Source organism: Hakea prostrata, chromosome 11 (genome assembly GCF_041222555.1).
Source record: "Hakea prostrata isolate BN-2017 chromosome 11, UWA_Hpros_2, whole genome shotgun sequence".
Classification (NCBI taxonomy): Eukaryota; Viridiplantae; Streptophyta; class Magnoliopsida; order Proteales; family Proteaceae; genus Hakea; species Hakea prostrata.
In genome coordinates this window covers 27543021-27566457 of record NC_142610.1, presented here as the reverse complement: position 1 = coordinate 27566457, position 23437 = coordinate 27543021, and the positions used below count along the sequence as shown (strand labels likewise).

At 39.2% G+C, this 23437-nt stretch overlaps 1 protein-coding gene across 2 annotated transcripts; it reads right to left on the bottom strand.

The window, feature by feature from the left end:
- Positions 1 to 13708: 13708 nt before the first annotated feature.
- On the bottom strand, positions 13709 to 19364 carry LOC149001248 (gibberellin 2-beta-dioxygenase 8-like). Of its 2 annotated transcripts, none has more exons than XM_089140055.1 (3): positions 19290 to 19364; positions 18475 to 18910; positions 13709 to 14272 (listed from the first exon to the last, which is right to left on the bottom strand). In XM_089140055.1, the coding sequence occupies exons 2-3, from the start codon at positions 18906 to 18908 to the stop codon at positions 13720 to 13722; spliced, it is 987 nt and encodes a 328-aa protein (XP_088996181.1). In that variant the 5' UTR covers positions 18909 to 18910; positions 19290 to 19364; the 3' UTR covers positions 13709 to 13719. The 2 variants fall into 2 exon arrangements, with proteins under 2 accessions (XP_088996181.1, XP_088996180.1); XM_089140054.1 differs by having other exon boundaries at positions 18475 to 18924; positions 19290 to 19360.
- Positions 19365 to 23437: the final 4073 nt, after the last annotated feature.

The window sequence follows — 23437 nt, the reverse complement described above, 5'->3', positions numbered from 1 at the left end:
CGTCAAAGGTGCCGTTGAGGCCAACGTACACACACTAACACCACTGGACCATTGGGGTACTCTTTTTTCCCTTTGGGAGTACTCACATTTCCCTCGAGGCAACCATGTAGCCAATCACATCATATCACATATAAACATATCATAAATATAATCACTGGACCACACTAGTTGGCCAACACTTGTCCCCATGTTGGCAAGGATTGTAGTATCAAGAATGCCTAGCCATGCATTCTACCATTGTCACATCCACCCATCCGGTACCCTACCTAGCATACCCAAGTGTGTGATCCACAGCCCCGAAGATCTAGTATTCGAGGAAATCATCCTCCCACATTCACAATAACATAATCACGAACAAGGCATAATGAATGTAACATTATATAAACCAAGAGATCAAGATAAGATGAAGAGAATGACAATATAAACAGAGTGCGGAAAGAATGATATCAATATAATAATCAAAATGTAGAGTGTGTGGAAAATCACTCCACATAACACAACGGAATGTAGCTTGAAACTAAAAGGGAAAGATTACAACGATTCCAAAAGAAAGGAAAGAAAACAAGTAATCAAACTAAACTAAGGTCTCTTCCGACTTATAAAAAATATCTTCATAAACATAAACTTTAGAAATCAAACATGGCCGCTTCCACTCCAAGGTAGGGCTAATCCTGGTACGTAGCATGATCACACATGGAATCTTCACCATTATCTTCGTAACAACTAGCACCTTAAGAGTAGTATGCATCATCAGCTTACACTTCATAATACTGGCCTTCATACTCGTCCATACTTGCAGAATAATCTAACAATGATATTTGCAAAAAGGAGTGAGTTCAAAAGGACTCAACAAGGCAAGTTATTCCATAATAACACAAATAACATAATAGCAGAACATAGCAGATGCAATATGATATGAAACAGACAATGCATGTATGAATCTAACTCTATGTATGCTGGTCTCTATAGGCAGACATGCTTTATGTCACATTCACCCAGCCGGTACCCTATTTGGAATACCCGAGTGTGTGATCCACAGTCCCAAAGATCCAGTATTCGAAGAAATCATCCTCCCACATTCACAATAATATAATCAAGAACAAGATTAAATCAAATGTTAACTTTATTAATCCAAAAGATCAAGAATACAATTAGAGTGCAGAAAATGATACTAATAGAATAAATCAAAATGTAGAGTGAGGTGGAAACTCACTCCACAACAAGCAGGGGAAAGTAGATCAAAAGGATTACAAACGGTTCCCAAATGAAAGGGGAACAAACAACTAAAGTCTCAATGAATCAAATAAAGATAAAAAAGAGGATGAGACGATATCCCACTGCTGGCACACAAGTGCAAAAGCTGAACTACTCCTTATAAGTATCAGTCTCGTATTGATAGTCTTCACTGACGTAGTCACCATAGCCAGTACTATATGAGTCATCAACCTGGTCTTCATAGTACTAACTATCATAATCAACAATAGTAGTAGTACCTGCAAGAAAGTCTAACAAAAGATGTTGCAAAAAGGAGTGAGTTCAAAAGAACTCAGCAAGGCAGTTTAATCCATAATAACATAATAACACATGATAGCAAATCATACAGAATGCAAGATGGTATGAAACGAACAATACAAATATGCTTCTAACTCTATGTATGCTGGTCTCTATTGGCAGACATGCTTTAAGTCATAGCACCATACTTCTTTGGGTAGGTCTTAATCACTCCCCCTCAATCATCACGGTATCTTGGGTCTGCCGATGGTAGTTGGGTCCTGCATCCCTCTCAGACATTCCATGGCTGGGGTTTAGGTCACCGCTCTCTCACATCACCATTGGTCAAAGTATTGGCGAATGTCAAGGTTAAGCCTAGCCAAATGCAAGTCTTCTACTTAATTATATCAACTTAGCTCCAAATACTTCCATTCCTCACCCTGGGCGATCGTTTTCGGTATCCTTCACCCTAGAGTCAGCGTAGCTATGGCTACAACCAACTCAGACTACGGACTCATCAACCCTATTGGTCAGTTACATCAAGTTAACAGAAGTTTCCTGTTTCCTCTCACGGGTTGGTTACTAGTCTTGATTTCAGGGTCCCTTGTTCCACTTCTGCAACCATACCAATGAATGACCTCTCACAAGTATCCATAATGTGATTCATGTCCTCTTATGGATGTAACTCACCAATATCCTGAGGGCCCAAAAATCCCCATTGCTACCACGGGTCGCTTGGTCTCAATTCCCTTCCAATCAGGTTTGATATAACAGGGACATCCTAGCCAAACACTTCTAAACATGCCCTAGGTATGTCAATCAGTAATCAGAGAAAGCGCCAAGGGGCACCATAGGAAAATGTCCCATACCACCTCCACTGGTGTCTAAAGGCAGGAATGCCGAAAAGGGGATTCCCCATTCCCAAATCACAACATAGGCAATCACATTCCCAATCAGTCGTTCACAAGGACAACTAATAATATAAAACATAAGTAAGTGATCATTCATAATTGAAATAACAATTGCATTATAAGAACAAGTACTACTATAGTTGAAGAATGACAACAGCAACGTAATTATAAGAAACTAAGTACAGCAATAGTGATGATCATGCAATCAAATCTACAGACATGCATATTAGGTTATTAGGGATCAACCATCCTTACCTTAAGTAATCTTTAAAGAGTTCCGTAGAATAATGAGGAAGAGGTCCAAGACTAGCAATTAAACCCTATACAAGCATATAATTAATGATTAGGAATAAGACCTAGAAGATTAGAAGTCAAACAGAGTCAAAGGAATGATCATGGCTTTATGAAAAAAATCATATGAATCATGGCTAAAAACCAAGTATGAAGATCATAGCATCATTGGAATGAATGGAGATTCATTCTCAACTTCTGAGATTGTAGAAGAGGTGTTTGCAAGGATGCAATACCTTCTTCATAATCATAGTACAGAGATTAGATCATACAAGAGTAAATCAATAAGAAGTATAAGAGTTTACTAACCTTGATTGAAGAACAAGAGATGAAAGCTTGAGAATTTGCAAGTAGATCTTCTTCAACACCAAGAGAGGCTTTGAGAGGGGTTCTCCACATTCTCTAGGGGTTTTAGAAACAAAAGAGGCTAAGGAAGATGAAGTTCTATTATATAGAGCACCAAAAGACCTAAACAGAGGATCTTCATAGATTTTGTCCCTGTTGGTCGACTGGCCCAGTCAACCAAGCATGACAGCAAAGCCAAAACAGGGACTTCAAGGCCCAAACCTCTTTCAAATCCAATGGGCTTCTCTCAACTCAACATATGACTTACCTAGCATAGAGGAATGCCTTCAAATCATGTCCAACTAGGCTTTAGGTCCATCAACTAGACTCTTCTTCATCAAGGTGCAGTTTCATTTCTAAATCTGCCAAAGCTTCCAAGTATGGAACACCATCATCAATTTCCATGGGTTCTGGGTCAAACACCAAGTCTTCCACTGAGGTGGCCCATAGTTGACTTCTTCCTTCTCTTCGGGTCTTTTGACCTACAAACAACAGGGTTTCTGAGTCAAGGTTAGGGCTAAATTTCACAACCATGATGAAATGCATGATTTGAAGTATAACCTATGTCCCATACCACATTAATACTAGAGGCCATGTGTGCACTAAGAAAATCAAAGCAATATGCAAACAAGATCAATACTATGCATAGATAACACACAAGCTGCTTAGATAGTGGAGTCTCACATCACATAAATCACAATGCTCTCAACACATTCATACTTCATTCACATAGTCATAGTGCCCTCGGCACAAAACATATCCAAGTGGCCAAATCACATCACTGGCCTCTCATAATATCCAAGTGGTGCCCTCACGGTGCCACCATATCAACTTTCCAACTCCACAAGAAATATAATCATATAATGCAAGACGATCAATATCAACATGTCATGCCATGCAACTCTTAGGCAAGCATTGTTTCTAGCATTTCAATATGACATGAATGCATGACCAAGGAAATAAAATTGATTCATGATGCACGAAAGACTAGTAACCCACTCACCTTAAGTCTGAATGTTGATCTCTTTTGGCTTCCGAACCTTTGCTTGGATTTTTGGATTCCAAGTCCAAGCCTTTCCTATAACATCAATAACATTCAAATAACTCTCAGCCCATTTCATATTTAAGCTGACCATTTTGGGCTACCTACTGAACCAAATTTGATTAGCTGCCCAAGGGTTACTTCTAGAATTAGAAGGGCATCGGGGCCTTCCGAGGCAAAAATGGTCTAGCTTGAAGTGCACTTGGCACTCTAGTCCCATGTGCAGTAGAAAGGAGCATTATATCTATTGAATCAGCTGCTCCTACTCTCTGGGTTGCCCTAGATGTCACACCCCACCCGCCGGTCTCGATTACCCACCCGACAACCCGTGGGAGTGATCTGTCACAGGATCCACAGTCTTACCCATCAATAATAATAAATGCAAGTAAAGATAATCATGAGCAAGAATAAGTTCAATAATTAATTAAAAAGGATTACAGGAGTCCAAATACTCCAATAAATAATCGAGGAAAGAATAAATGATAAAAAAGAATATGAGTTCAGCAGAAACAATAAAAAATAATTAAATAATCTTCTTTCCAGTTTCTTTCTCTAAAGCTAGAAAATGTTTATCATGTTTATCAAGAAAAGGGGTTATCCAATTCTTCTCCATATGATGAGAAAACTGCCTGGCAACATGTCTCCTCCACCCATCAATGGGTGCTATAAGCGCACTCCATGCACTCGCAGGAGCTCCTGCACAGGCTATCTCCATTTCTCACTGTCGGTGCCATATCCTCTTTATACGAGAAGGCTCCTTCATGGGAAACCAATCCATCTTCCGGCGTATATCCTCCATCTATACAAGCTAAAATAACATAGAAAAATAAAGGAATGAGTTCTGACGAACTCAGTAAAAACAACAATAATTCTCATCCATATGTCAAACCATCAGAAATGAATATATGATATGTATGAAGTGCAAAATATGAATGCTACGAAGATCTAACTATGCAAGTTTCTAACAGTTGACATGCTTTAAGATATAACACCAGCCCTCCTCTAGGTAGGTCTAGTCACTCTGACCCGGCAAGGACTGGCTACCTCTATAGGGATCCTGGGTAAAATGGTAAGTCCACACCTGGCTCTCAAACCATGGATGGGGTTAAGTCAACACTCTCTCACCACGACCATTGGCATGAGTATTGGCGTATGTCGGGGTTTCTAATCCAATGCAAGTCATAATGATAACATACTATATGAAGTTCAGATACATCTCCTATGGCACCAACCAACTCGGTTCAGTATCCTTCGCATCCTAGGAATGAGAACCCTCACGGATAGGCTACTACTATTGGACTCCATTCCATAACCCTATGGTCATACACATTGTTGGGGCAGAAAGATCTCATGACTCCTTGCGACACCCGGTCCGCTCCTTGGACGTGCATGAGCCCAACCCTAACATATGCACCCCACCATTGTATGACCAACAATGGACCACTGAGTCTCCGCACGGGACTAGTTACTGCTATAGGATGAAACAAAGTCACATCACCATCGTCATGGGTCATCCAGCTTCAATTCCCCTACCGAAAGGATAGTAGTATGTGGGGTACCTAGCCATGCAACTCTAGACTCTACCTAGGCATGTCATCCAGTAGCTATGACAGTGCTGGAGACATCAACGAGCATGTGTCCCATACCACAACCCTCTGATATCTCAAGCTAAGATATCTCAATGGAATACCCTTTCCATCAGAACCACAAACCATCATCATCATCATACCACATTCATAATTGATAAAGCATATGTAAAGACAATACAAACAACAAGCATATAATAAGATTAGCATGCTATTTATGGTTACAGCTGTATATAAAATGAAAGAACAGTATTAAAAGACACTGGACTAGCATGTTCAAGTCATTTCATAAAGATGAGGTTGTATGTCCTTACCTGTAAATAAGTAGAAATCCTCTAGATTGCAAACCAGAAACAATTATAAGACTTTTATTGGAAATAGAGGACACCTATAAACAGGATTACAATAATATGTAAGTCATATGAATCAAATCAGACAAAAGCCAAGAGTTAGTTGCTCTCTGGAAACCAACTGGTTGCTTGGGCCGGTCGCTTAGGTTGAGCGACCGCCACTAGTGACCGCCCTAAAAACAGAGAGTTTCAATCCGAAACTCAGGCTTCTGATCATCTGATTTCGATCCGATTTTTGGATGATCACAGTCCGAATTTCAAACCTAACACTACCACGACCAAGGGGTAACACAAAACCTAACACTTGACACCAAATTGGTTACCCAAAATCCTCCCCTTGATTGGATCAATCCTTTTCACGAAAGTAGGGTTTCGTTTTCAGACCTGATCTCATCAAGAGCATTAAAAAGGTAGGTATTGTAATGAGAAGATCATGAACAACCAAAGAGGAAAACAAATCTACTTTAATCATAGCCGAGGGTAAAAAATGAGTGAATAGGGAGTCACTTACCTCAACCAAATCAGCTACAAAAGAAATGAGAAGCTTTGAGATCACCAGCAACACTTCGCTCACCTTCCAGCACATTTCTACTGCCGCCTAACCACCAAAAACAGCAATCCTGAATATAATATTCGTAAAATAGACGAGGGTTGCTATTTATAGAAGTCTGTGGGCAAAATAGGGCAAAACCCTACAACCAGGACCAGGCGGTCGCTTGTTCCAATCAACCGCCACTAGCAACCGCCCCCTAGTATATTGCTATACAAGGGTGCTTTGCTCAGGGGGTTGAAGTCCAAGTAAATCTAACCCTAATCAACACATGAGGGGGGTCTTACCTTCATTCCGGACATCTCCAGACATCACTTGCCTTCCAAAGGTCCAACTACCAAGCAAGGCAAGCTCTTCAACAAGAGAATCCAGATCCATGGGTTCAGGGTATGGATCATGGACTTCTATCCGGACACTCCACAAATTTACCCGGCTAGACCTTCGGGTTCTCGAACCTGCAATACGGATCCCGAGTTAGAAATATAAGGGTTGTTACACTAGATGCCTATGGTGCTGCCCTTTAGGGCTGATTCAAGTTGGGGTTTCTCTTAGTCACTTATATACCTTCCATACACTTCTAGGGTACGGTTTAGATCTCTTAATTCCCCTATAATTGGGTACCAATCAGGCTCTAATCGGGTCACTAGCTGACCTTTCGATAGGCCATAACTTGATATGTGATATCCCCTAGGATCTTAACCCAAAACCCTACTTGTAGACCCGAGGACCAGTGGATCCAGTAGAAGGAAGTTGTGGGCTATCCATGTAGAGAGCATTTGATTCGCATCTTAACCTATGGATGATGATGGTAGAGATCAAGGTTCTATGACCATGTTGGAATTCGGAAGAAGATTGGACTTAAACCCGGATTAATTGTAAAGGTGGATTACCAGCCTCTAGAAGTTGAAGTTGGATGATGCCCAAGTCCAGGTATGAGCCCTACACCTCCCCAATTAGTTGCACTCCCGTTTGGAACCCCTTGGACCAATTGCCCACTTTGTTGCAAATCTATAACAGGGGCGGTTAGTTAGGGTGGTTGGCCCTATAGGTACCTAGTTGGTCAGGACAACATGGGAATTTCAGGTTTTAACCAATATTTAATAGCTTTAAACCTTGATTTCAGAATTATCCTACTATTAGAAGGCCAAGGATTCTAGAGAGTGTCAGAGGCAATGCTTTGAAGATAAAGGAAGCAGTGTTTGCAGCGGAAAGCTTAGGTCTTCATGTCATCTTCAATCTTGAAGGTAATTAAGGATATTGATCTCTTCAATTCCTCTATGTGCTTTCTTAATTTCAAGGAGATTGATTCAATGAATCTATTTGGGGGAATTTAATTTGATTGGAGAATTTATGTTTTTCATCAACTCTAATCAGATCTAGCACAAGGGATGGGATCTACATCTTTTCCAACTGCAGAACTTTACAAAATAGGATCATCTTCTTTTAGATTGATTAGATCTTTAGATTCAGATTGTGGTTGTTGTTGTTTGTTCTTTGAGGGTGTTTGGACGTGCATTAGAGTCAAAATCATTGCCTAAGACCAGCCTAAAACCCCCTTGATATTCTTGGGTCAAAAGCAAGAATTTTGGATATGGGCTTCTGTTCAAAACCCTGGGCAATTGACCAGGCCAACCGGTCTTGACCGACCGCCTAGTTGCTACTTGGCAGTTTCCTTCTTGATATGGCCAGAGTGAATCCTAAACCTAATTATAACTATATCAACACGACTCTAGGAGTTCTAGAGAGTTGGTGGTGTTTTTGATTGTCAAAGTCGGATATATTTGGAAGGTTTTATACGATCATTCAGGTGAGGGAACAATATGCATATCTTGAGTTTACTACTCATGATTGTAATATGCTTTTTGTTACATGCTTATGATGTGTTGTTATGTTTGTATGTTGTTTAGCACATGGATAAATTGGGTGCATCATGGGAATATGATTATTACATTGTTTACTTAATTATTTCTTTATTGTACGATTGAAGGCATGTTGGCGTGAGAGTTGACATATTGCATCCTTATTTATAAATATATTAGTGGTTGGGGTTTACGCCATTCCCTTGGTACCTCTGACATATCATGTAGATGTATTGTGCATATATGTACAATTGTGTAGATGCATGTCTAAGGATCCCTTTCACATGTTACTATCCTTCAACAAGGGCATTGAAGATGAATGATCCATGATATAGCTGTAAGAAACTGTTGGGCATCCAAAAGACCGTTAAGAGCCATGAGGAGACAAAGTACTACTAGTGTGTCATTCATGGTAGGATTGCATATGGTATGGGTTGGGTTCGTGAGGCGCCCAAAACAAGGGTGAGAATTGTGAGGGGACACAGAGTGCCATCATTGTATTAGATGTGGATGACGATAGGGCTACAGGATGTTCATTGAAAAGATGGCTAGGAGCCAGCTGAGGATCAACATTTCTAGATTGGAAGGGATACCGAACCAATAGAAGCATGTGGTTTGAGGAAAGGTATTCGGACCATAAGTAGCATGACAAGTAGACGATCATCTACATGGTTAGGCATTCCCCTACCCCTAACACAAGCCAATCTCAGACCAATGGTCGTGATGCGATGATGTGATGGACCACTACCTTTAACTTGGTTGTGGTGAGAGAGTGGTGACCTACCCTTGGACCCCCTGTCATGGGCGCCTAAAAGACAATTAGGAGTCATGAGGAGGCAGCATGACTCTGGACCTACCCATAGTATATTGGAGATGATCTTAATGCATGTTCACCTAGATAGAGACCAGCATGGTTAGCAAACTAGTTAGCACCCTAGGTCATCATCTCATATGCACCTTTCATTTCATATATGCAGATTGTTGTCTCACAAGTTCTATTGGAACTCACCCCTTTTGGGGCATTCTTTTGAGATATTATGCAGGTTACGACGGATCCCCTGAGTAGGAGATCCCTACTCTTGTGGAGACTTATGATGTGCCGAATGTGGAGACATATGAGGTACATGATGGTTCATGTGCTTACATGGAGTGTTCCTATGGAGTGTAGTTTTGCCTAAGGATCTCTTGTTTTTTCAGGGTTTTGTGATAATATTTTGGGACAGAATTAATTATTTAAATTTAGATTAAAAGATGTGATTAAACATCGATATGCATTTCCTTTCCTTTCCTTGTGACAACTCATATTCTTTTATTATTAATATATGGCATTTATTCCTTTTGCTCATGATTATTACATTATATTGACTATTTTGATTGTGGCATCATGATCATTGATCTTGTGACTGTGGATCACATTTGTGGGCAGTCAAGTTAGTCTGAAACCATCAAGGAGGTGTTACATGATGCACCACCCATGGCTTGGGTTCTTCATTTCCCTCATGTATAACATTTCTTTTAGGACTTGCCCAGCCCATTAGACTTGATTAATTAATCACATTGGGCTGTCCACTAGTGCATTAGAGCTTGAATGGACTAAATTAGGGCCTATGCTAATTTGGGTTCCATTTCAGCTCTAACTAGGGTTTCCCACATAGAAACACCATGTACACACTTCAATTATCATGCCAAATAGCTTAGAAGTTCAAATATAAGAAGGAATCATCAATTTCCCCAAATTAGGAGTCCAAACCCATCACTAAATTGGGGCCCTAAGCTTGATCATACGTACCATTCCAATGTTGTCCTAAAGTGCTCTAGCCCCTAGGGCTTTTATCAAATACCATGTTAATTCATCTATTCAAGCCCAAACTAAGGGTTTCACACACTGGTCTTATGGTTAGAATCATCATACACATTAGGTCAAGCCCAACTAAGGTTCGTAGGTCTCCATTAGGGGATTTTGTGCATAAATCTATTAATTACAAGTTGAATACACATTAAATTACTCTGAAACAACAGGGTTTGCACGAAATTATTATAAGCCCTAATTCCGATTTGGTCTCTAATAACAAATTAATCACACATAGGACTAATTAAGCTCATTAAACTTAGGTTTTTGACATTATTAACCCTAAATCATGAATTTAACCTAGGGGTCTCACCCTTTTAGGTTTCAATTTCGAGTTTGACCATAGAACACCATGCACGCAACATTATGTAACATAAATTAATCAGATTTAAGAAAGAGGGCCCCACTTTAAGACTAGAAATCAAAACCCTTCACCTTGCGTTCACTACCTTCTTCTTCACTTGTGCAAGTTCACAACTTTCCAGCTCCAAAATGAGCTATTTGTGGCTTATGACTTACTTAAATGGATCCCCTGTGTCCCATCTCCACTACAACCCTAAAATGACATTTTTAAACCTATTCTAATTACTACTGCTTAAGTGATTTTAATTAACCACATGGGCTCAATTAGAGGTTTAAAATTAATCAAGGGCTAGTATCCCACGTGGTAGGTCATTAGTGCCCGAACTGCACCAAGGCTCACCAAGGGCAAAATGGTAATTTTGACAACCAAGTGCATTTTGTCATTTTCACTTTTATTTTTATTTAGTCTTTTCTAACATTATGTTAATCACTTTAATAGCCCACTAAGGTCTACCAGGGGCCAAAACCACCAAGGGTACCCCAACCCTAGGGTTTCTAACACCAGGGGATCTAAGTTTAAAAACCCCAAACTAATGTTAGTAAACAATAAAGTAAAATAAAGATTCCACTATCCTTATCTTCATTTTAACATGACTCTAGAGTGATCTAAGGCTTTGGATGGACCTCCTCCTATGAAGATTCAAAATTCATTTTAGTTCGTATTTTTGGGAATTTTGTTCTACATATGAAGCTTGATTAGGTATATGAACCTTCTTCAGTGACAATAGAAGGGAGAGAGTTTGTGGCATACCTTGTATTAATGGATATGAAAGATTTTTATGTAATCATAGGAATGCGTTGGCTGATGGCTCATTAGCGATGATAAATTGTACTTAGAAGAAGGTTCAATTCCGACCTAGGAATGCACCACCCTTTGATTTCCAAGGTGACAAGAAAAAGAGGAGTAAGAAGGCTTTTATATCCTCTCTTACATCCACGAAGCTACTAGAAAATGGCTGGGGAGGATATTTGGCTTCCATTGTGGACACCACTACTCCTAGAAGACCTAACGTGTATCCTGCCAAACAGAGAAATGGAGTTTTTCATAGACCTAGTTCCAGGGGCAGCTCTCATATATTGAATGCACCTAGTGAACTTAAAGGAATCACAAATAGAACTGAAGGATCCACTCGATAAGGGGTTCATTCGGTCTAGCGTGTTACCATGGGGAGCACTGGTATTTTTTGTGAAGAAGAAGGGTGACAACATGAGATTGTATTGATTAACGAGAATTGAACAAGTTGACCATCAAGAACTGATTTTCACTTCCCAGGATTGATGATCTCTTCGACCAATTGAGAGGTTAGAAACTTGCATCCAATATGATATAGGGGTAGTGGCTGCAACCAATGCCTCCAACTATTCATACATCTCCACATGATCATGCACTCTTGCATACACATATAACATGTTGCTGGATTAGGTTGCATCAAACCCTAAAGTGCAGTCACCTTGTCAACAAGGGTATAGAAGCTAGCAACCTATAGTATTGAGTAGTAGTACTGGTGGGTGCCCAAGAGTGGAGGGAAAGCTACAAGGGGACACTGAGCACCCTAGCGTACCATTTATGTCATACAAAGATGGTAGCTGCTTGAGCTATCAGCATAGGGTTGTCGTAGGTTTCATCTGAGATAGTGGGTGCTTAAGGGTTAATGCTTTTAGAATAGTGGGGGATAGCATAACTAGATAGTGGGTGCTTGAGGGTGGTACTGCTTAACCATCGGTATGCACTTTGAGTAGATGACCTCGCACTAGACTAGGCAAGTTCTTGACATGCACCAGACGCATTTCCTTTTCTGTGAATGGTAAAAATGATGAATGGTTTAGATGGTATGTGATATGAGCGGACAGAGAGACCCTTAATTCTGGTCATGGTGTGGAGTGTCTCCCTTACCCAAACCCCCGGTTGTTGATTGAGTGATGTAGATTGAGTGTGGCTCATCTATAGAGGACTGGTATTCATTTTAAAGCACGATAAAGTAGTTAGAGAACTTCATAGTGATATATAGGTATAGATGGCAAATATGATCTCACCACATGCATTATGGATGTGGTTATTATCCCATAATGAGTTCGGTGAAAGTCATCCTTTGGGGAATCTCTTCTTTTCGATGATGCTACAAGACTCAAGCTAGTAGTGGTACTTGAGATGGCCCTGCCCAAGGAGGAGGGCAATGTGGATATCCCCCCAGGGTCCAAAGAGTATTGTGGAGACCCTTTTCATGGCACATTATGTTGTTATACATGTTCTTATGGCACGCATGTATCTTAGGGATGGGAAATGCTCATAAATATACAGTGATGTTTACATTCATTCTAGTTATTATTTGTTTAGTACTTCATACAGATGAGTGTAATAACTAAGATTCATTCGTTATGTTCATTACATTAGTAAATTTTGAATACAAAAAATAGTAGAATTTGTTATCTTTTACTTGATGACTTGGATATTATAAATAATGCTTGATTATGATATTGTATCTGATCCAATGGTGGAATCCGTATCATGGGACTCCACGTTACTCAGGTAGACCTAGCACACCCAAGGTGGAGCGTGACAGAGGCTATGTTGATTTGTCTTTGGATTGGTGTCACCACGGTGGTGGTTGCTAGTTATCGTCTGATAGTCATCTCTTACCTTTGGCAACATAGTGACAGTTCTTTGGCTACTCAACTAGTTTTGAAGGATGCTCTTTTTCAGTGTGTTGCTTTTCAGTCGTGTTTTTTTCACATGTTTCAAGGGATAAAAATGACTTTAGCGACTCCCTCACAAGGAGGGTCTAGTCAGTGTAATGTCTGTATTTGACCTAATTCTGATCCATGGCTTTTGAGTTTGTTGCCGGCCATGAGCTTTCTCCCAATTAATAAAGATTAAAAAAAAATAAAAATCTAGACTATATAAACATTGCTAGGAAAAGACATGTATACGTTAATTATTTTTTTTTTTTGGTAGACTATACGTTACAACTAGTAACATATAAAACATTGAATACATATTAAGTTAATTTTTACTGCAAATATAAAATAGTTCTTGATCATAAATGAAGTGCAATTAAGCAATTAATACTCGATCCATTTCCCTTCAAAGGAGAAATCTAGGAAGCCCCACCTTGTTGCCTGTCCTCTGAACATCTACCTGGACTTGTTCTCTGTACTCTCTAAAGCTAAACTTTCTGTATACCCGAGGCTCTCTGTAACTCTGCATAATGGTATCATATGAAGGACAAAAGAAATATGCTACAGAGAATCTTTCCACCCTTCCATTGGTCACCACTCGGTGTTTCACACTCTTGTAAACATCATTGCTCCACGCCTGAAACAAGTCACCAATGTTGATGATCAGAGCTTCTTCGTTTGGTTTAACAGTGACCCATCTCCCATCTTTCACCAACTGCAATCCTCCAACTTGATCTTGATACAAAATTGTAAGGAAGTCACTATCTGTATGTGGCATCAACCCAAAGACCTTCTTAGGTAAGGGACATGGTGGGTATCTATTCATTCTAAGATAACAAGTGTTTGGCAAGCAATTTTCTGTGAAGAAGGTAGACTCAAGACCCAGATTCTCTGCCAAGATGTGAGCTATTTTGTGGGCCAAAGAGGAAACTGTCGCTGCAAACTCCTTTATGGTAAAGCTGAAGATTTGCAGAACAATAATTCAGAAAGAAAACACAACTGTAATAAATAGGTGAAACTACTTGGGAATACAGAAAATATGATTCTACAACATCTATCAATGAAGATATATTACTCTGTGAGCCAGGATCCTCTATTCACGAGGGTAGAAAACTGTACTCTCCTTACACCCCTCCACAAAATGGTTAGGAAGAGGATCAACCTCTAGTCTGTCTTGTTACTGCTCAGAGGAGGGAGCAAAATCTCTACCCGACTAGATTCCTCTAAGGTCTCTCCACCACACCTATGGAGAAGGGGGTGGGACCTTTAAGATTATCTTGTGATGGGGAGACTCGAGGGGGTCCATCATTATGTTACCAACCTATCATCCTCTGGGGTAGATGATCCGATCCTTTTCCCTTCAATATTTGCCAATTGGCAAAAATTTTAGCTCAAAGTAAGAAGCAAAATTCAGTGAACACTTTTTGTTGCTTCTCACCCCCGAGTGGGCAGCCAATGGCGTGAAATGTCAACCTATTCTGTCTGGGGAACATATGATGAGATAAGACAAGATTTAGATAAAAATCAAAATAAATGTTTCAGATTTAATTTCTGAATTAGGTAACTTGTGTTCTATTTTAATGATTCGTGTTTGAATGGCTTGATTAGATCCACGTGGACAACAAGAGTGGAATAAAGATAATGTTACTCATGCATATCATTGAGAACCCCATAACTCTTGCAACCCAATCACCAGTCGGAAAATCTTTAGGAATATCCAATGCTATCAGTACAGGTGGATCCTTACCACCCGACCTGCCAGAAGCATCTCTGCAAAGCTTTTCCAGATGTTTTGAGAAGAGTCAGAAATGCATGAACTTGAAAACCAGGGAGCAGAGACACAGCTATATATTTAAGACCCTTCATCTTGTCCATCTTAATCAAGCAAAAACTCAAAAGATGGTCTTTGGATCTACCATCTGCAACCCAGTCCAAACGAATCCTATCAGTTAATCCTTCAAGAACCTAGTTTCTCTCTTCCATTGCATCAACTTTTAACTTCACTGTAAGTTTAAGAAGGAATTAATAAACTGCACAGGAGAGGAAGGGAAGTATGCGTAGCACAGGAACCCAATGCATGGTTTGGCCTCAGAGTCTTGCTTATGAAGGCAGAAGGCAGAAGGCAGAGCCGCAGAAGGGTGGGAACGACATGTTGTCTTCAACCTAGGTTTTACAGTCAGAGGCTAGCTCATCGTACTTCCTGTGAAGCTGTCTAATGGCAGTCGTCCTCTTAAGGCTATGTGTGGATCCTTTTCTTCTGTTTAGTTTTCTTTTTCAAGCATCTTCTCCAAATATACCCTTAGGCCTTAGTGAATAGGTACTCAGACAAAACCTGCAGGGGGGAAACAGCTATTGGAGATTACAGATTCAACAGTTGTGATCTGGTTGGTTTTGGCAGTCCTTCTAATGAGAATTTTAAAAATAAAAAGTGAAAAATCAGATCAAATAATTGGTGACAAGACAGTGGGCCAGCTACTGCTGCCAGGACAAATTCATGAGGATGAATCATGGCCGTGTACCATGATATCCAAAGCCATTCTATGGGTAGTTGCATGAAATCTACGGAGCTTCCTCTAGGTGTATAATGGATATTTTTGAATCGCTCAATGTGCTTATGGTACGGTGGCGGCAGCATTTTTTGTTTCTAAAATGGTTTTGGCTCAAATTTGTCTATCAACAACTCATTTTCTCATCCCCAGGCATATGGACCTAGATGAGATCCCCCTTTAAAATCAGTAAAAGGCAAGAAATAGCTACACAGCCAGTTTACTGGATAAAATTAGATACAAGCACCCCTCCCAAGGCTCAAATTATACCTCTATTATAACCCTAATTTTTGTGCTTCCACTAATACCTTCCTTTAAAGAATGAAGGAGTAGTATGTGAATGTTTCAGAATAATGCGTTTATGTTCCTCACTTATCGACATAAAATTCTATAAGTTACATGTTAGCAAGCACAACGTTTCCACACAAAATGCTAAACCACACTATATGTTGGTTCCAATTTCTCCACAAAAAGCACCGTTGACACATTACCTTCATTATGTTGTTTTTAAAAGCTTAGTGACTCTTGAATCGGGATCCTCTATTCTTGAGTGTAGAGGATAACGCTACCTAATGCCCTCTTACAACACATTCACGAGGGGGCTCACCTTTGAATAATGACAAGTATATCTCCTTGAATGTATGGTGGCAGAAGTCAAGATAGTGGTATCCTCTAACCTCGATGAGAGAGGAACCAGACTTCTGAGTTCTAGTTGAAGTATTTCCATTTCTTTTTAATAGATATCTATTCTATTCTATAGGTGGGTGAACATGAAAACAAAACCTATGAACCCAAGTTATTCTTATTTGGTGGCTTTAATCTACTATAGTTTTCTTGGGTATCAATCTATTATATTTCTTCAAACTACATTAAGCAGTTCTCTATTTTCCTTCTCTTGCCTAATTGATGTTGCATCTAAAACTTTCTTTGGCTGTTGAATGAAAATATATCTACCAAAAAGCTTATAAGCATTTGCTTCCTCCCCACCTTTTTCTTTGGTTTTGGGGGTAGAAAGAGAAGGAGAGATGGGCATCTATCTCTTCCTCGCTTAACGATATAGGATTCATTTCAAAAAGAGGGAGGATTGGAAGAAAGAGAGATAGACACATCTGCTACTAACATTATGCAAAACAATATCATACCCAGCCTTTTTCATTTTTTCTTTTTTCTTTCAAAAAAAAAAAGATAGTGTTATTTTTAATTATATTATTCAACCGCAGAAAAAAAGAAAGAGAGAGATAGGGAAGGAAAATATATATTCTTTTAGTATGGCGATTTAAAAAAAAAAAATTAAACTAATTATACATACTGGACGGGGGGCTAGGGTTTAAGTTTGGCTTTGATTATTTGAGCTCAACAAAGCAGTCCAGATGCTCCCCACCCATCCAGGTCGTCCTCCCATTCCCCACCCTCACGCATGGTCTGCCCATAATATGAGAGCAGGCTTATGTCAGCTCAACTATGGGGGGTGGGAGGATGGGGGGACAATTTGTCTAAGTGGAGAGGATTTGAATGGAGATAAAGCCTAGCTTAAGATTTTCTCTTGAGCGAGAATTAGAGCTATTCCATTTTAGCCCGAATTATGATTGAGTTAAGCATATAACCCAGCCCAGCCTAGCCTTAACCTGACATTTTTCTTAACCCTGATTTGGGCGAGGGTTTTATTCATTTGACATTTTTGTTTTTATTTTTGTTTGGAAGGATATTTTACAATTTTTTTGGTTGGTCAGATAGTTTGAAGCATATAATGGCTTTAAAAAAAATGCCTCTTCAGCTGGCAACATAGTATTATTGCTATATATAAACTCTAGCATTATTACTATATACTAACTATGCTAAGGCTCTTTTTGGTATCAATTCTTATTATCTATTATGCCTATTTAAAATAAATAAATACTAGAATTCATTATTCGTCAAGAATGAAAAATGATTTGGTGAATTTGTCAAAAATAAATTATGGAATAAAAAATAAGTTTGATATATCAAAATAAAAAATTGTTAGAAAACGATAGTGAGCAAGAGAGAAAAGAGAAAAAAATATGAAGTTTTACAAAAGAATGGGTATTGACTATTTTACTCTAATCTTAATTATAAAATTTTAAGTAAACCTTTGAATAAATGAAGAGATGGAAATTTTCACCATAAAATCCATAATAGACAAAATGTCTATTATAGATTTTGGAGACTTTTCTATTGTTTAAAATAAAAATAAAACTGATAATAGATGTAAAATAATTTAAAATAATAAAAATTCTCATAATGAGAATGATAATTGATTCTAAAAGGAGCCTAAAAACACTTATGGTAGGATTGTGGTTTTTCATGTATCCCATCTTAGATATGGTCCACTTGAAAGTTGCATGCTTCACTGGGTGTTTACATCACACAGAGAGAAAATGAAAGGGAGAAAGGGGTGTATATTGTGGAGGCTCTTTCTTCCTATGTTCACCATGACGTATTTGCATCGCAATCAACATAAATTCAAAATCATTGTCACTTCACATCCAACCTCGTTTTCGTAATTGATGTGAAATATGATTGATATGAGATCAGAAGAAACAAACAAGAGCAAGTGGTATCTAATACTTAATGCATTTCTATAAGACTATAAGTACCTGAGCTTGTTGGGTTGAGTTGCAGAGGTGGAAACATCGGAGATAGGAATATGAAAAGCTTCAGTCCAGGACAGCTGCTTCAGGCATGTTGCCGTCGGAGTCCCCCACTGGTATCTATCTCCGCTACGGGCTTTCTTCTCGAACGGCTGCCGGAAAAGCTTTACCTGCTCACGTTGCATCCTCTGCAGAACGTCAAGAGGTATTCCATGGTTCACTACCTGAAAGAATCCCCACTCAGATGAAGCTTTGGCTATCTCCTTCATGCATTCTTCTTTTTCCATTTCGCTTCTTCCATTTAAACGGCTTATATCAATCACAGGGACCTCACACTCCTCAACAGGTTCATCATCGATCAGTTCCATCATTGCTTTAGGATTCTCTTGTTCCTTCAAGAGAGACTTGTAGGTTTCTTGCAATGGCGGTTCTGAGGCCATGTCTAGTGAAAAAAGGCTGGATGGATTATTATATTAGAAAGCTGAGAAAGCCTAAGTCTTCAAAAAATAAAGTAAAATAAAATAAAATAAAAAATTCTTTTTGCTGTTATCTTCTCATCTATGTCGGTTGCCATAAATTAAAGAAAAATAATAGGAAATCAAGAAGAAAAGCTATTTAGAAAGACAACGAGAAAGAAGAGATTGAGGAATGACGGCTGCAATGCAATTCTATCTCAGTTTTACAAGTTTCTGCATGAGGGGAGGTATCAGACGTGAATATATGCATGGCCGTCTTTCCCTTTCTGTTCTAAAGGAAACACGATTAGAGAGAGCAAATCAAAGAGAAACAATATGAGCTGTTTGGTAGAGAAGTAAACTTACAGAGAGAACAGCAAAGGCTTTGTGGTTTGGAAGGCCTAATAAGCAAAGAAGAAAGCTCAAACAGAAGCAAGACGGAAGTGAGGATCAGATGAGAGGGATTGATAGCTTTATAAACAACACGAAAAGGAAAGTAGGGCCATCAATGATGAGTGAGTAATTATAAGAAACAAAATAACAAGGAAAAAGCTGGGAAGGATACACGGTTTGAATCTCTCTGGTTAACGAGTAGAACACGCGTCTCTAAATATTATCATAAAACTTGATGCTCTCTGGAGGAAAAATTTCAACAGTTACCTCATCAACCTGATCAACGAGACTCCGTGTATGTTGATGTTGTTGTGTGTGTGTGTGTGTGGGAGAGAGAGAAGGGTTTCAAATGGTGTTCATTTAAAGAGGTCTATCTTCTATCTTTCGTTTGGTCATCATTTCTCCAAGTCTCTCTCTTTCTTTTTTAATTTTTATTTTTATATTAATTTGCAAAGACAAAATTAATATCTCTCTCTGACACACAATCCATGTTCTGCATGCCTCTATGGAAAAGTCAAGAACATATGTGTCACTTCAAACGCAGATCCTGAATCGACGTCGGTATTGTAGGGTGACCAATTACTTGATCATGTGCTTTGGTCTACCGTAGGAAGACAATCTTGGCCTTTGTGTCATCAGTCAACATACGGTTCAGATCCTCCACAATTCTCACCTTTTATAATTTCTTGTAATTCTTATCTAAGATTTTGACACGTGGCAGTTAATTATTAAAAAGTCATGATTAGAATCCAATTCAGAATTAAACTTAATAAAATTCTTAAAACTAAGCTTTTAGAAAAGAAGAGAAACAAAATTGAGAGAAAATTTAGAGATTTATTAGTTTCAATTCTTATTTGGGTTCTAATAATGACTCTCGAATAATTGACTGCCATATGTTAGAATCTTAGATAGGAATTACAGAGAATTATAAGAGGTGAGAATTATAAAAGATTTAAACCCGTCAAAAATACAAATGATATGTGAGTTCCAAGGGTTTGGATTTTCCTTTTCCCTTTTTTTAAGAACAAATTAGGCTGAAATATGGTGGATTTAAATTTTCTCTTAGTACTTTTTTTTTCTTCCGAAAAGTTCTCTTTCTTTGCGGAATGGAAACTAGCAAAGATTGCACCCATGGAGTGAAAAAGGGGTCAAAGAGTAGTACTTGATAGGAATCACTATGATTCCTTGTGAAAATGTTAATTAAAGGTGCCAAAACAAAACTAAAATCATTTATTGGAATCCTAAAGTGATTGGAATTACTATTGTTATGGGAAAACCACCCACCCATCGGTTCAGACTAGGTCAGCCGGCGATTCAAGTAAGAATCTGCACCAGACCACTGGTCAATCCATTGATTAAATCCTGACAATATAATCAGAACAAGGGTTCCAAAGGACCCAACAAAGCCAAGGCGGAATTGTAAACTATAAATACAGAAGATGTGGGAGATAAGGTAAGATGTAGAATTAGTAGGAACCATCTGCAATCTTTCCCGCCTCTTTACTCATTTGATCTAGGGTTCTTAGGAACTCTGGCCACTTTCTTCTGAGATCTCCATTGACTTGATCGTCAGAGACGAATCGCCAATCAAGCTGATTGGCATCGTTTCTGACGTGGCATCCTTGGGTGATTGTAGGAAGTCCAGTTATCTTCGGAAAAGTTTCTCTCACAACAGACTACCATGGTTCATCTTGAGTCGATTGGAGTTGGTTTGGCTTGGTCTACCTCAAAGGTAGATTTGACGTCAACAGTTGAGTCATCTGTGGGAAACTAGGCAGGAAGTCATGGGCTTAGATATTCGAAGACCAAGATAATCTGCCACTAATCTAGGCTCCAAAAACAAGCCAGAGAGATCCACGAGCAAAAAACACCAAAAGGAAGATGGAGGAGGCAATGTCACCTCCGCCGACACCTTTAATGGTAACTCATTAAAGGCAAAGAGTCCTTGAAGGATTGTCACCATGACTGGAAATTCAAGATCAGCAGGATGGTCATCCTGGAGAGATAACGGTAGAAACGTCATAACCAGTGCTTGATCCACAACAAGTCCGGCTACAAATTATGAATATGCAGCACCAGAACCTCCAGACTCAGGATCTCTTTAGAACTTACATCCATCAAACTGGAGTCACCTCACAAGTACCATTGGGTGGTAGTCATGTCCCTTTCCTGGGTCAAGTAATTCCGAATCAACTTCCTCGCAAGCAAGAGTTAAGACGACACCGCCATGAGTCAAGTCCAAATCATGAAGGTTAGGGACAAAGCTTTGATCCTAATTAGCACTAGGCCTCGTCTCAAATAGGTGTAGAGGACCAAATTTCAACTCAAAGAACTGGGAGCTAGAACCTTTGAGAATAGAAGGAGGCAAACGAAAACTCGGGAAGCAGAAGGGATTGGAAGGAGAAAAGAGAAAATTTAAATCCAATTAGTCCAGTGTTTGTCATGAATCAGATATCAGTAGACGATTCAAGATCTTTGGCACCAAAATTGAGAGGTTAGCCAAAAAAAACAAATAAGATGTGTAACAACGCTTGTAATTCTAACCCGGGATCCATATTGTAAGTCTGAGTACCCAAAGTTTCAGCCGGAAGAGGTTGTGGGCTATCTGGATTGAAGCCCATGATCCATACCCTGAGCCCATGGATCTGAATTCTATCGATGAAGAACCTATCATACTGAGAACCCGAAGAAGATCCAGTGGTAACCCTAATGGACTGGGCAGATGGATTTCTAGCTTGAGTCAAGTCAAGTCTCAAGATGTCCGAGATCAAGGTAAGGACCCCCCATTTAATTAAGTTAGATTGGTGTTGGCGATTAATTGATTGAGCAAAGCACCCAAGTACTGAAAAGTACTGAGGGTGGTTGCTTAAGGCGGTTGATTGACCCAACCAACCACCTCAAGTGACCGATCAGTCTATTTGCAAGTTTAAACCCTATTTTGCCCTTGGCCCTCTATAAATAGTCATCCATGACATAATTTCGTATTATTTTATTCATGGAGGCTGCTATGGACAGTTGGGAGACAGAGTACACGTGTTTGGTGGTGAAGAACATTCGAATCGTGGAGAAGGTTTGGATCTCACTCGATCCTTTTTAATATTGTGGAGGTTAGTTAATCACACTCTCTTCCTACATATTTCTCTTTGTTATTAGAGTTTTTTCCTTCCCTCTAAGATTCTGTAGATGGTGAGTTGAGGTGATTAGAATATTTCCCATTGATGATCACGATTAGATCATGCCTGAAGATGGATTTCTATATCCGGATCAAGGGTTGGCTTAGTTGAATGAGATGAAGTGGGATTCTAATCTTCCTCTTCTGTATTTCTAGAATGGGATGGACTCTTTGGAATATTAAGGACGAAATTCGGATTTGAATCATCCCAAAATAAGATCGAGAATAGGTGATCAAAAGTCTGAATTTCGGACTTGAGATTCTGCCCGAGAAGGGGGCAGTCAATTGGCTTAACCAACCTCCTTGAGCAACTTGCTGGGTCACAATAACCATATCAGCTTGAGTTTTGCTCCATTTTGACTTCAGACTTTAATGAAACTTCTTAACCATAATCTAGGTGATCTCTAAGGTTTACTAGACTTCTTGGTTGTCAAGTTTAATTGTACTTTTCAGTTGTTTTTTTCACTTTTGTAAGGTTACAATTCCTTATATATGAATTGACATGTAATGTGATAAATTGTTTATTGCTTTGAATGCATAAGTGGTGTCACACCCCACCTAGTAAGATTCGGTAATACCCGAATACCCGTGGGGATGATACACTAAAGGACCAAGGTTCAGTGACAAACCCATACAAACATATGATTTAGTATAATCCAAGGACGAGAATAAATCAAGTTTAAATATCCAATAATAAATATTAAAGTTTACTACCATCCATGTGTAAGGTTAATCAAAATAATCATCAGAGTTTGAAAGAAAGAGTAGTTTGTTTGCATCAGAAGTAATTTAAGAAATTCTCAACTGGAAGCCAACTCCATAAGAGTAATCCTGACATGGGCATGAAGCGTCATGCGCATCCACTTCTTCTCCAATTGCCCCCTCATGATAATCTATAGACAACGGATCCTCCATTTGAGTGGGGTCCTCATAACCTGTAGAATAATCT